At 39.9% G+C, this 12,301-nt stretch overlaps 1 protein-coding gene across 1 annotated transcript; it reads left to right on the top strand.

Annotated features, from left to right (window-relative positions):
• Positions 1 to 1,708: 1,708 nt before the first annotated feature.
• On the top strand, positions 1,709 to 3,611 carry LOC118375375 (homeobox protein Nkx-2.8-like). Its single transcript, XM_035761906.2, has 2 exons — positions 1,709 to 2,482; positions 2,970 to 3,611. The coding sequence occupies exons 1-2, from the start codon at positions 2,332 to 2,334 to the stop codon at positions 3,470 to 3,472; spliced, it is 654 nt and encodes a 217-aa protein (XP_035617799.1). The 5' UTR covers positions 1,709 to 2,331; the 3' UTR covers positions 3,473 to 3,611.
• Positions 3,612 to 12,301: the final 8,690 nt, after the last annotated feature.

The raw sequence follows: 12,301 nt of genomic DNA, 5'->3' as shown, positions 1-12,301 counted from the left end.
GGGTGTAATAGATCAAGAGGGCTCGCGAGGTCATTGTGGAAAGAAACATTCCCGTTATCATGAACATGACGTATCTTTGCCTTGCGAGGTTTTGCACTTAAATGAAGAGTCCTTTTCTAACGTACCCACTTGAGCCACCGTAGTAGGCCGACTTGCTTTCAGTAATCTGTTAGTTCTTGCGACCTGGCTGTAGTGTTTGTCAACATTATTTGAGCAGTTGTTCACTGAGTACCTTGATGCACAGATCTGCGTTTTCCCCTGTTTTTTATAGGAGGATTATCCCTGTCTTTTATAGGATGAATATCAAACTGTGATTAAACAAAAGTAGCCTTTCTCTTGTTGTCTCTAGGGTGTGTTTTAGATCTAAATGAGTCTACATTTAGTGTTGTCGATTCTGTTTTTGTTACCAGGCTTGTTTTTAGAGTGGTATTCAGTGCATAAAGATGCAATTTCGTGGTGCGTAAAGATTAAAGCGAAATGAAAGGCCACTATTTTGATAAGCCATATGATCCCAATCATCTAGGTCAGCGACTCAGTTTGTGTGGTGGAAACTAAAAGCTTTTTAATTCGTTTGGAAATGCATAAGTAATATTTCTGCTCACTATGAACTTGGCGGGTGTTCGACGTAGAGCAGCAGAAGATAGTACTGCACGCATCCCATTCCATTCAAAACCATGACAACAAGGAACAAGCTCGGATTTATTCTGGAAAGTTAAAGGACATTGTTGCAGGGCGTCAATCACCGTATTATTGCAGGACTGAACAAATGCAAAATCTCGAATGGAACAAATGCTTCCAACGGGTCTCGGACGCAGAGCTACATTTCCCTCCTTTGTTCTCGGCCTCTGGTTGGCGTGTATTTGTGTTCCCCCTCGGCCGACCACCCAGGACGACTTGAGATGGGAGGCCGAGGCTTGTCCACTCTCCTCGCTAGGGTAGGCTCTGTCACCAAGGCAAGGTGCGCGGAGCAGAGCAGAGATGAGAGGGGCTGGCATGGGAACTAGATGGAACTCCACTGACTTGCCTGTGCAAGTATATCTGAAGTGTGGGACAAGAGCCAATATTAGACCTCTCTTCAGTCTGAAGTACAGTTTAACTAACACACACTCCAAAAACGAACGGAAAAAAGGAAACATGCATTATACGTTTATGCCTCATCTTCCCCTTACAGCACTCCTTACAGGTGCCCCAGAATATGAACGCGTCTTCTGGTGATTTTTGATCACCTTTATCAGCTGCCTCATTACTTCCTAATTATATCCCTTTATAAAACATGTGTTTTGACTGGGGGTGAAGGACACCTGTTCCGCCTTAGCGATATAGCGTTTGACCCATCCAAGAAGGGCGTGCCATATCTTGGAATCAAAAGCACTCCTTTGATTCAAGTGTCATCTCTAAAATAACACTAATACTAAAATATTAACATATTTGTTTCAATTTATTTCACACTGTCCTTATGGCTAGCCTCTTAGAATTCACGTCTGTGACAAAATAAATAGCCATAATACGATTCTGTCTTCTCATTAGAAATGGGTCATTGTCGTCTCTCCATTTTAGAGTGGTGCTCTATGTGCACCCTATACAGAAAAACGTCTTTTCCTCGGGAAAATATAATGATATTGATAGCGAAATAAGCGCAAATTAAAGAAAAATAACCTAATATTGCATTATTTGAAGATGAAGACAATCCAAACAAAATGTCCTTTAGAGGATTTTTATTGTCCTGTATTTTCATCTCAGGGACATTATTTACAACATGATTGTTCAAGTCTTTTCAAAATACCTGTAATGACTACGGGCTGCACATCCATAAATAAATTAGTTAAACCAACTCAGGGACATCTCACACTAATTGCTCACTTTGTATGCAAATATTGGACATGCTATTTCGACGGGGGTGAGTGACGGGGCTGGGCTCTGTTGTCACTTGCCACCCAAGATGTGATTCAGCTGCAACAATCACCATTATCTGGTCACCACTTTTAACGATACGGGACGAATCTGTAATGATGACGAGTGTTTCCTTTCGCCATTGTTGAGGCAACGATGTTATTCTTCTGTGCGGGTTCAAACCTAACATCATTGGATAACGGCACTCGAATAATTCAGGTACTTAGCATCCTGGAGGAGGATATATAAGCGGGCGAAGTACTGTTTATACAAACACTGCACTACCTCGTGTCCACACACAGACAGTGTATTCTAGGTCGTCTGTGACTCTGACAGCGCACGCGTAGCCATTTTTTGATACGTCGCTTTTACTCCTATATCAACGGTCTCTCTCCTTTGGATAGTTTTCACGCACAAGGATTCCGTTTTTTTCCGGAAGCAATGGCTGGTGCTGCAAAGTTCAGTTTTTCCGTGAGGAGCATCCTGGATTTGCCTGAAAATGACGCAGAGACAGTGCAGCCCTCCCCCGGTAACTCCTGCTCCAGCTCCCCTTACTCCTCCTGGATGGACGGCGACCGGACCCCTTGTCTCTGTAAGTCCCCCTGGTTGACACCTGAGCATAGAAACAGATAACCACTTCATATGATCCATATAAACACATAACACATACTATCTCTGACTTTGTTGATAGCTATTTTATTGAAGAAAAATGTAATTAATATGACTGTGATATGTGGTTGTCCCACCTAGCTATTTTAAGATGAATGCACCAACTGTAACTCGCTGTGGATTAAGAGCTTTTGCTAAATGTACAAATGTAAATATGGGTCTTGCCTACATTTACACAATTTCATATAATCCATTACTGCGATTTCCAACATAGCTGTGAAATCCAAATTGGTATACAATTAATAAAGACTTGTAATTATTGGATACATTTTATAAGGAGACGTGTAGTCTATTAAAGCCTTCTATTATTTAAACATCTCTATATTCTGATATTTCTGGTGATATTGTATATCGTGAGTTGTTTATCTGGTTTCTTGATCAGTGTAGTAACATCATTTGTAATTCCCCAGCTTCAGATGAGAGCAGCCTGGAGACTGCCCCAGACTCAACCAAGTCAGATGAGTTTTCTCCGGACTCAGAGGCCGAGAAGAAGAAGTGCCGCGTGCTCTTCTCCAAGGCCCAGACCTTCGAGCTCGAGAGGCGTTTCCGTCAGCAGCGCTATCTGTCAGCACCAGAGCGCGAGCAGATTGCCCATATTCTCCGCCTGACGCCGACGCAGATTAAGATCTGGTTCCAGAACCACCGGTACAAAATGAAGAGGTCACGAACGGAGGGAACGTCACAAGACATAAACCAACCGTCTATGTTGCGCAGAGTAGTGGTACCCATCCTAGTTCGGGATGGCAAGCCGTATCAGACCTGTTTCATTGACACGGAGAAAGGAGGACTTGGACCGACCACATTCCCGGGTACACCCTTCAGTTTTGGGTACCAGTCTTTTCAGCATCCGTCGCCGTTCGCTCTACCTCAACAATACCAGCACTTGACCGAGAGACTTCGAGAGACTTTCTGAACGACTCAGCTCAATTCGGTGCTTTTACGTGACTATAACATATTAAGTAGAGGAACACTTACAACCACTTTAAATGTTTTCGGAATTCTGTTATTTTTCGAGGTACTTAAAAGTGTACTAATAAGTACAGTAATATTTTTTTACGAGAAGTATTTTGCACATATTTTATTTTTGGTATTTTATTAAATGAATTGAATGATATTCTCGAAAGATTAGAGTCGTTATTAGTTTCTTGTAATCTGATGGTAGGCCTATGGACATTCTACTCCTAGATTCGACACCCCAATTCGATAATGTGGTGTGTGATTTGTGTGTAGCCTATATTTTATAAGTATTTTCAATGTTCATTTATTTGTATGAATTTAAAATCTACACAATGATATTTATCAAATGTACTAGGAAAGTAAAGGATTTCATTGATTTACATATTCAGTTTTTCACTGTTGTCTGAAAATGTTATTGAACAAAATCGTTGTATTGTTTGATGTTTTGTGTTTTTATAGAATTACGAATAAATAGTTTATTTTATACATTTTTGCACATATTGTCAAGTATTTTTAATGTCATCATGCAATGAAATGTATTCCAATAAAACTATTTGGGGTATGAGAGGTACACCATCCGATAAAATAGATATAGGCCTGTAACTATTTAGGATTATAGCTAAAATAGTTGCATCTTACCAGTGCATGTTATTTTTTATTATTTTAGTAAAAATAGGAGAAAGTCTTATCTTATAGCTACCTATAGTAATAAGAAACAAACACCAAGAAATGTGAGCTTTTATCATGTAAAAAGTCCCGAAACCCTAAAGCTGAGCAAACATAATCACTGTCTAAAGACTGAGCATAACAATACCTGGTAAGCATGCGACTATTTAGCTTATCTTCCTCTTGTTTCAAGAGAGAGCGAAAGTGCCATATGACTCGAAATAAACGCTAAAACTGAAAGTTGTTTTGGTCTAGCCTACAAACGTACAAGCAACGTGAAGCATAAATTGATCACATCCATAACTATGCAACAATAGTTTATAACGAAGTTTGCAAACTGTTTTTGCAATGTTATATGTAAGTTATTAGAAAATAATAGACAATTTAACCGAAGAAGGTCTAGACTGGATGGCGACGGGCCTATTTAAAGAAGAACATGTCAGTAATAATATGAACAACTTATATAGTATACTTTTTCAGGGTATTGCACTTTTATTTCATAATTGGTTATTGGTTGGTAGACATTCACATAAATATGAAATTATGATGGTCACTTTAATTGGTCCTTCTCATTGGGAATTAGATGCACAATTTCATTGCTCCATAAAAAAATATAATTTTAGGAGGAGAAATCTCATGCTTTTAGAATTGGACCATTACACTGAAATATCATATTTACATTTCTTGATTCCAGAATCCATATATGTATGTAGTCAAAGGTCCCGAACACTTGTGAGGGGTAAAACACTTCACTTCATTCTCCCTCCCTGTTTTCTTATTCCATTGATGGAAGTGAAATATATCTGAGGGGTTGACTGGAATATGCGTTATTCTGTGGTAACATGGGTTCTTTTTCCACACTTTCACGACCCCATGATGTTGTTTTCTCGTCCTCCGCCCCAGTAGCGCATCGTCCCTGTCGCCAGGTCTATTGTCACTGGCGATCGGGCCACCTTGCCTCACATATGGAGAGGACTGGCCGAACCCCTCCGCGCGATACATCTCCCCTTAAACACTCTTTTTGTGTGCTTGTCTCCAGCTGAATGGACCATTGTCTGTCTTCCAAAAGGGACCTAGACAAAATCCTTAGTGTTTCAATTCTCGTGATGTTTAATCAGTGCCCGCGACAAATTTATGAGGTTTAACTGCACAATGGTGTTTAAGAACATGGCGGGTTTTAAGGCTGACAAAGACAGGCATTTAGGATGAGGTTGCCATTGGTTTTTAGAATTGGGTAGAAGAACGAATTCTTTGAATAAGATGCTTGGTTAGATATTCCCCATACATCTGTCCTTGTCTTCTCCCCTCTTGACTAGACTGTCCATGTTTGAATACAAGTTAGTTCAAAATATAAGAACATTGACAATGGTAAATCGTAACTCAAAATATTGGATATCTTACCCTTGATTCTGTACTTTAAATATGAGACTCGTATGAAACCCATAATTCAATTGCTGGCAGAATATCATCTTTCATTAAATATTACAATAATATATTTTTCGATCAGAAGGATATTCATACATGTTCTATTGTTTTCTTTCACGTTTTTCAGAAGAGGATAGAAACACTCAAGCTCTTCTTGGCTCTTATTTAAACTACATTCTCTCAATGGAGAAACAAATCTGCAAAATGTTGTGCGAGAAATTACAGGCCTAAGTATCTGCACCTACGTGTGTTGCACAACTGCACCCAAGCTTCTAATCTTAGTAATGCTTCTTATTCCGAAGATTCTAGTGTTTTATTTGGGAACCCTCGTGTCTTTCATCAGAGATCATTTGAGGGTCATAAGGGTCATGTGACACTGGAGGGCACATCTCACCCAACAGAGGCAATCAGAGGAGAAAGTCAGGGATGCCAAGCTAAAGTGGTAATAAATTGAATGCAGCTAACCGATATCTTGATGATGGGTTTATTGAGTCAGGTGTTTTAGTGTGGACATGCAGGGTTCGAATTACATGCTGCACGCACATAAGACTCTTGACATTCTCAAAATGTAACTATTAGAATCTTTATGAAATAAACATGATATTATTATTTTTTAAATCTACGAGGACAAGAATGTAACACTAACATTCGATTAGGGATGAGGATTGCCATTTTATGACCCTTCGTGGAGTTCAGCAGGAGCTCCAGAGGTTGCCAAAGGCTCTTGGTCTGGGCTTTGGTGTAGCATGTCGTTATTCGCATCAAGGACCCCATCTTGAAGGGGTGAACTGATTCGGAGAGACGTTGCCCACTGAAATGCATCCAACCATTCAAGCCATTGGTGGTGTCACAGTCACTTGTTCTGACGGTATGCCTACAGCTGGGGGCTTGTTGGTGAGTCTTTCTATCCGGAATCCTTGGGACGTTGCCCCTTTGACGTTGACATTCAAAATGGTTAGGGTATGGTATGGGTTAAGGTTGGGGATAGGATTTAAGGTACGGATGTCCCAAGGAACTCGGATAGCGTTAACATTGTCGATGTACGACGGCTATACCACCGCTAGATGGCAGGATAACACATGATATAGATTTCTCCATCCAGCTGACGTTCTCCTTGATCACATGTATGTGGAGCGTCATCACTAATGTAAGAATGTGGTATTATGTGTGTATAGGCTGATGTTAGAGACCTTTTGAAAATATATATTATTCACTCTGTAGACTTCACTGATGTGTATTGTGAAAGCAGGTTAAAACTGTTGGAAAATTGAAAAAGGAAAGGTTGATTAGGTTGATCATTTACATTTACGTTTTAGTCATTTAGCAGACGCTCTAGCGGGGGAAGCGTTTCGCAATTGGATCCTCCTAAATTACCACGTTTACATGCGCACAGTTTTCCGGATAGTAGCTCATATCCCACCTAAGGTCTTACTCTGGATAAACTGCTTACACACACCTTTGGTATCCCGCTCATGAGTATCCCTGTATCCTTGAATAAACATAATATTTTCCTAATTTCAGTATGGGTTAAATGGAATACTAACTGAAATATGGACACTGACTGTAGGCATAGCCGCGGGAAGATGTTTCCGGGTGGGGGTGCTGCAGGTTTTTTAGCAGATATATCCTTCTGTAAGCCCGGTTTTTCCCGCAGATATATATTTCTGTAACCCGTATGTAGTCAGCCTTTATCGCAGATGTATCACTCTGTAGCTCACATTTTCTGCAGATATATCCTTCTGTTGCTTACGGAAGGTTATATTGGACAGCTAATACAGAACTAATAAAGGCCCTTTTGTGATGATTTTTTTCTTCCTCCCCCTAAAAATAATATATATATAAAGTGCATTCGTAAAGTATTCAGACCCCTTGACTTTTTCCCACATTTTGTTACGTTATAGCCTTATTCTAAAATGGATTCAATTGTTTTCCCCCTCATAAATCTACACACAATACCCCATAATGACAAAGCAAAAAACCTGTTTGTTTAAAAGTTTGTAAAAATTTGTTACAAATAAAAAACTGAAACATCACATTTACATAAGTATTCAGACCATTTACTCAGTACTTTGTTGAAGCACCTTTGGGAGCGATTTACAGCCTTGCGTCTTCTTGGGTATGATGCTACAAAATTGGCACATCTGTATTTGGGGAGTTTCTCCCATTCCTCTCTTCAGATTATCTCAAGCTCTGTCAGGTTGGATAGGGAGAGTTCCTGCACAGGTCTCTCCAGAGATGTTCGATTAGGTTCAAGTCCGGGCTCTGGCTGGGCCCCTCAAGTACATTCAGAGATTTGTCCCGAAGCCACTCCTGCGTTGTCTTGACTGTGTGTTTAGGGTCGTTGTCCTGTTGGAAGGTGAACCTTCAACCCAGTCTGAGGTCCTGAGTGCTCTGGATCAGGTTTTCATCAAGGATCTCTCTGTACTTTGCTCCGTTCATCTTTCCCTCGATCCTGACTAGTCTCCCAGTCCATGCTGCTAAAAAAACATCCCCACAGCATGATGCTGCCACCACCATGCTTCACCGTAGGGATAGTGCCAGGTTTCCTCCAGAGGTGACGCTTGGCATTCAGACCAAAGTGTTCAATCTTGGTTTCTTCAGACCAGCTGCCTTTTGGCAAACTCCAAGCGGGCTGTTATGTGCATTTTACTGAGGAGTGGCTTCCTTCTGGCCACTCTACCATAAAGGCCTGATTGGTGGAGTGCTGCAGAGATGGTTGTCCTTTTGGAAGGTGCTTCTATCTCCACAGATGAGCTCTAGAGCTCTGTCAGAGTGACCATCGGGTTCCCGGTCACCTCCCCGACCAAGGCCCTTCTCCCCCGATTGCTCAGTTTGGCCAGGCGGCCAGCTCTTGGAAGAACTTCTTCCATTTAAGAATGATGGAGGTCACGGGTACACTTAGGGACCTTCAATGCTGCAGCCTTTTTTGGTACCCTTCCCCAGATCTGTGCCTCAACACAATCCTGTCTCGGAACTCTACGGACAATTCTTTTGACCTCATGGCTTGGTTTTTGCTCTGACATGCACTGTCAACTGTGGGATGTTATATAGACAGGTGTGTGCCTTTCCAAATTAAATGCAATCAATTGAATTTGCCACAGGTGGACTCCATCATCATTGAGGTGTTTCTACAACATGATTGATGTACACCTGTGGTGAATTCAATTGATTGAACATGATTTGGAAAGGCACACACCTGTCTATATAAGGTCCCACAGTTGACAGGGCATGTCAGAGCAAAAACCAAGCCATGAGTTTGAAGGAATTGTCCTTAGAGCTCCGAGACAGGATTGTGTTGAGGCACAGATCTGGGGAAGGGTACCAAAAAAGGTATTTCAGTTTTTTATTAGTAATAAATTGGCAAAAAAAATGTTGTGGTATTGTTTGTATATTGCTGAGGATTTTTTTTATTTAATCCATTTTAGAACAAGGCTGTAAGGTAACAAAATGTGGAAAAAGTCAAGGGGTCTGAATGCTTTCCGAAGGCACTGTATATAATTGTTTAATTACGATTTTTCAGAGGGTGCTGCTACTTCCCCCAGCTATGCCTGTATCTATAACCTCTCACATATATCTTACTGTCATATTTACTCCTGCAGAATTAGACTATGCATTTCTTGCAGTGGAACAGAGACATATTTATTTAACCTTTATTTAACTGGGCAAGTCAGTTAAGAACAAATTCTTATCTACAATGAGTCATGTAAAAAAAAATACATTATTCTGGTGAGCGCTATATGTTGTGTTCTGGGCAACAAGGCAACAAGTTATGACAGCAGAGAAGCCACATGTAACAAACTACACTTGACAAACAAATGGCATACCAAATGTCGGAAACTACAATATGGCCTACCAAATGTCGGAAACTACAATATGGCCTACCAAATGTCGGAAATTATAAGCATAAACGTGTCTAATTTAGGGGTGAAAGTCGCCAGTAGTAAATTATAGTTGTCTAAATGATTATGTAATTATTATGGTGGAAGGACCTGCACAGGCCTGCCACTTTTTGAAGTGATTTGCTTGACAATCAGAAGAAAGCATCATCACACAACATCCATGATATGTGAAATTGAGCTTGAGCACACCGCAAAAACAACAGTGAAAGGGATGAGATGAAAGGGATGAGATGTTTACATGCCACAGTATCAGCATAGCATCATACATCAGCATTCCCCGGGCATTTTATCCGGGTTGCTCATAAACGGGATACAAGCTTTTTTCGGGTTATTGTCAACGGGACATGATGTTTAAAAACAGAATAATTTAGTATTCCGAATAATAACGGGATATTGGTGTGCATGTAAATGCTGTCAATGATCTGCAATCCTGATATGTGGTTATATAGGCCTATATGCTATTTCCCTTCTTGATGTTGTTTTCAGTAGTATGACACCCCATGAACGATCAGTTCCAAAACAACAATGTGAACCAGGAACAAAGGTTTGGTGCCCCCTCCACGCCCCACTTCAAAGTCTGCTCATTATTCCAGAGGAATTAGCGCGAGCATTTGGACTAATTAACGTTAATTGACCATAATAGCCGTGTTCCAGAACAGAAAAGAGGTCCTGATTTAGATAATTAAGAAATGCTTTTGGAATTCAGCAATTAGTGACGGCATATATCCCAGAGGAAACGCGTTATGATGCTAATTTAGGGTAATTGCATGTAGGCCTCCTACGTGGAGCAGCTGAAGTATCACCGTAAAGTGCGCTCACCTGTCTACGATAAATTATTTATTGAGAGCACCTACGGGATATGAGATTATTGATTATATTCAAATGCGGTTCTCCTTGATAATAATTGTGAAGACTTACGCTATGACAATGGATGTTGTGGCCTACAGTGCCATTGAGGAGATGTTGATATTGGGATGAATTTGAAGAATGCATGGTATACCTGTAGATTAGTTATGTAACCAATTGCTGTGGTGCACTTTGGGTAGAATCCTCACTTGATATGTGCGTGCTTAATTAGTTTTTTAGGCATTGATATCAATGAGCGATTTGTGAGCGAAAGTGGTATTATGCACAATTCTCTTCAGTTTGCAGTCATTTCCATTCAACAGTACGCGTGATGGATGGCTCAATGCATTGCAACAAGAAAATACAAACTTTGAAATAGATGCGACCATGTTTTTCAAAATTGTGATTAAAAACTAGACTAAACTGTCTAAAGTTGACATGATAAGAATCACTGATAAGACATTCAATACTTAGTCCTATTTTGCATCATCGCCACCAGAAGACGCTGTCTTGCTGTCTTTCTTAAATCCAATGCACGTCCTGGACCACGATATCCAACATATACAGGCTTGCGTTCTAATCAACAAGACTGTACTGCTTTCCTGCATTAAACGATGTGTTCTGTTCGACATTACATCAATGAACATTTTGTTGTCGTTTTATAATAACGGAGATTTAACTCCAGACTTCACTGCAGTAAGGACTGAGTGGCGCAGCAGTCTAAGGCACTGCATCGCAGTGCTGGAGGCGACACTACAGTCCTGGGTTCGATCCCGGGCTGTATCACAACCGGCCGTGATCGGGAGTCCCATAGGGCGGTACACAAATGGCCCTGCGTCCTCCGGGCTAGGGGAGGGTTTGTCCGGGGTAGGCTGTCATTGTAAATAAAAATGTGTTCTTAATTGCCTTGCCTGGTTAAATAAAAGGACAAAGCACTGACACGATGACTGTGCAATATCAAATTTACCACATCTGTCATTTCCTAAATATCTCGGAAATTACAGTTTGTATCTAGTATTTATAAGGTAGGCCTAAATAGCAATATCAGATTTATTTTGCACTCTTAAATGTGCACCTACAAAGTGTACATCCATCCAACATGATATCATATCATAACATATTTCATATTTATCCTAAACTATGAATTTCCCCAGCATGCAGGCTTAAGCTTGGTCAACGGGTACATCTATAGGCCATGCACGCCCTTACTGACTGTCGACCAATTCCGGTTGAAAAGCCTATAGGAGAGTAATGATAACTAAAAAACGTTACAGTAATGACAATGACGTTATTAGCCTATAGTAAAAGTAGGTAATATATTAGTAATAGTGATAACCGTATTTTTACTATTAGTAATGTTATTGATGTATACAGTAAAGTAGGACAATTGTTCAAATAATTTAATAATTGTTATAATAGTTAATAATAATAACTATTATTATTATAAGTATTCAGTGGGTGAGTTGTGTATATTGTAGAGTGTCAAGTGATAAAAGTATCTACTCCTTGTAGCTATATACTTTAGTTATTCTACTTTCATTTATCATTTTGTTTTTCCTTACTTAAATAATACATATGAAAACGTATTTGGTCATCTTACTAGCATAATAAAACAACCAAAAGCAGAGACATTACTTACAGTCCCAACAAAAGCTAAATCAAACCGTATGTTTTTATTATTATTATTATCATTAGAATTATTATTAGAATTCGTGGTGTTATATTCCATCTACGTGTTCAATGTCCTCAACAATGCAAAATTAGCTACAATTAGCCTTTCTTTCAATACATTCTGCTATAACATTTATGTCATGCTCCTTGAATATAGCGAGCAAAATACTGACCTGTATAAAAGCGCGTGTAACTGGAACTATAGCAAATATTCCTTCCTTTGACATGAAAATCGTTTACCAATATTCAAATTACGAGCAAATACGTTTAGGTAATGC

Source organism: Oncorhynchus keta, chromosome 35 (genome assembly GCF_023373465.1).
Source record: "Oncorhynchus keta strain PuntledgeMale-10-30-2019 chromosome 35, Oket_V2, whole genome shotgun sequence".
Taxonomy (NCBI): domain Eukaryota; kingdom Metazoa; phylum Chordata; class Actinopteri; order Salmoniformes; family Salmonidae; genus Oncorhynchus; species Oncorhynchus keta.
This window is presented reverse-complemented; position numbering and strand designations above follow the sequence as displayed.

Bases quoted from the DNA above. Each gene is read 5' to 3' on its own strand.
- LOC118375375 (XM_035761906.2), top strand. From the start codon at position 2,332: ATGGCTGGTGCTGCAAAGTTCAGTTTTTCCGTGAGGAGCATCCTGGAT. The intron at 2,483-2,969 runs GTAAGTCCCCCT...GTAATTCCCCAG, and splicing joins CGACCGGACCCCTTGTCTCT to CTTCAGATGAGAGCAGCCTG.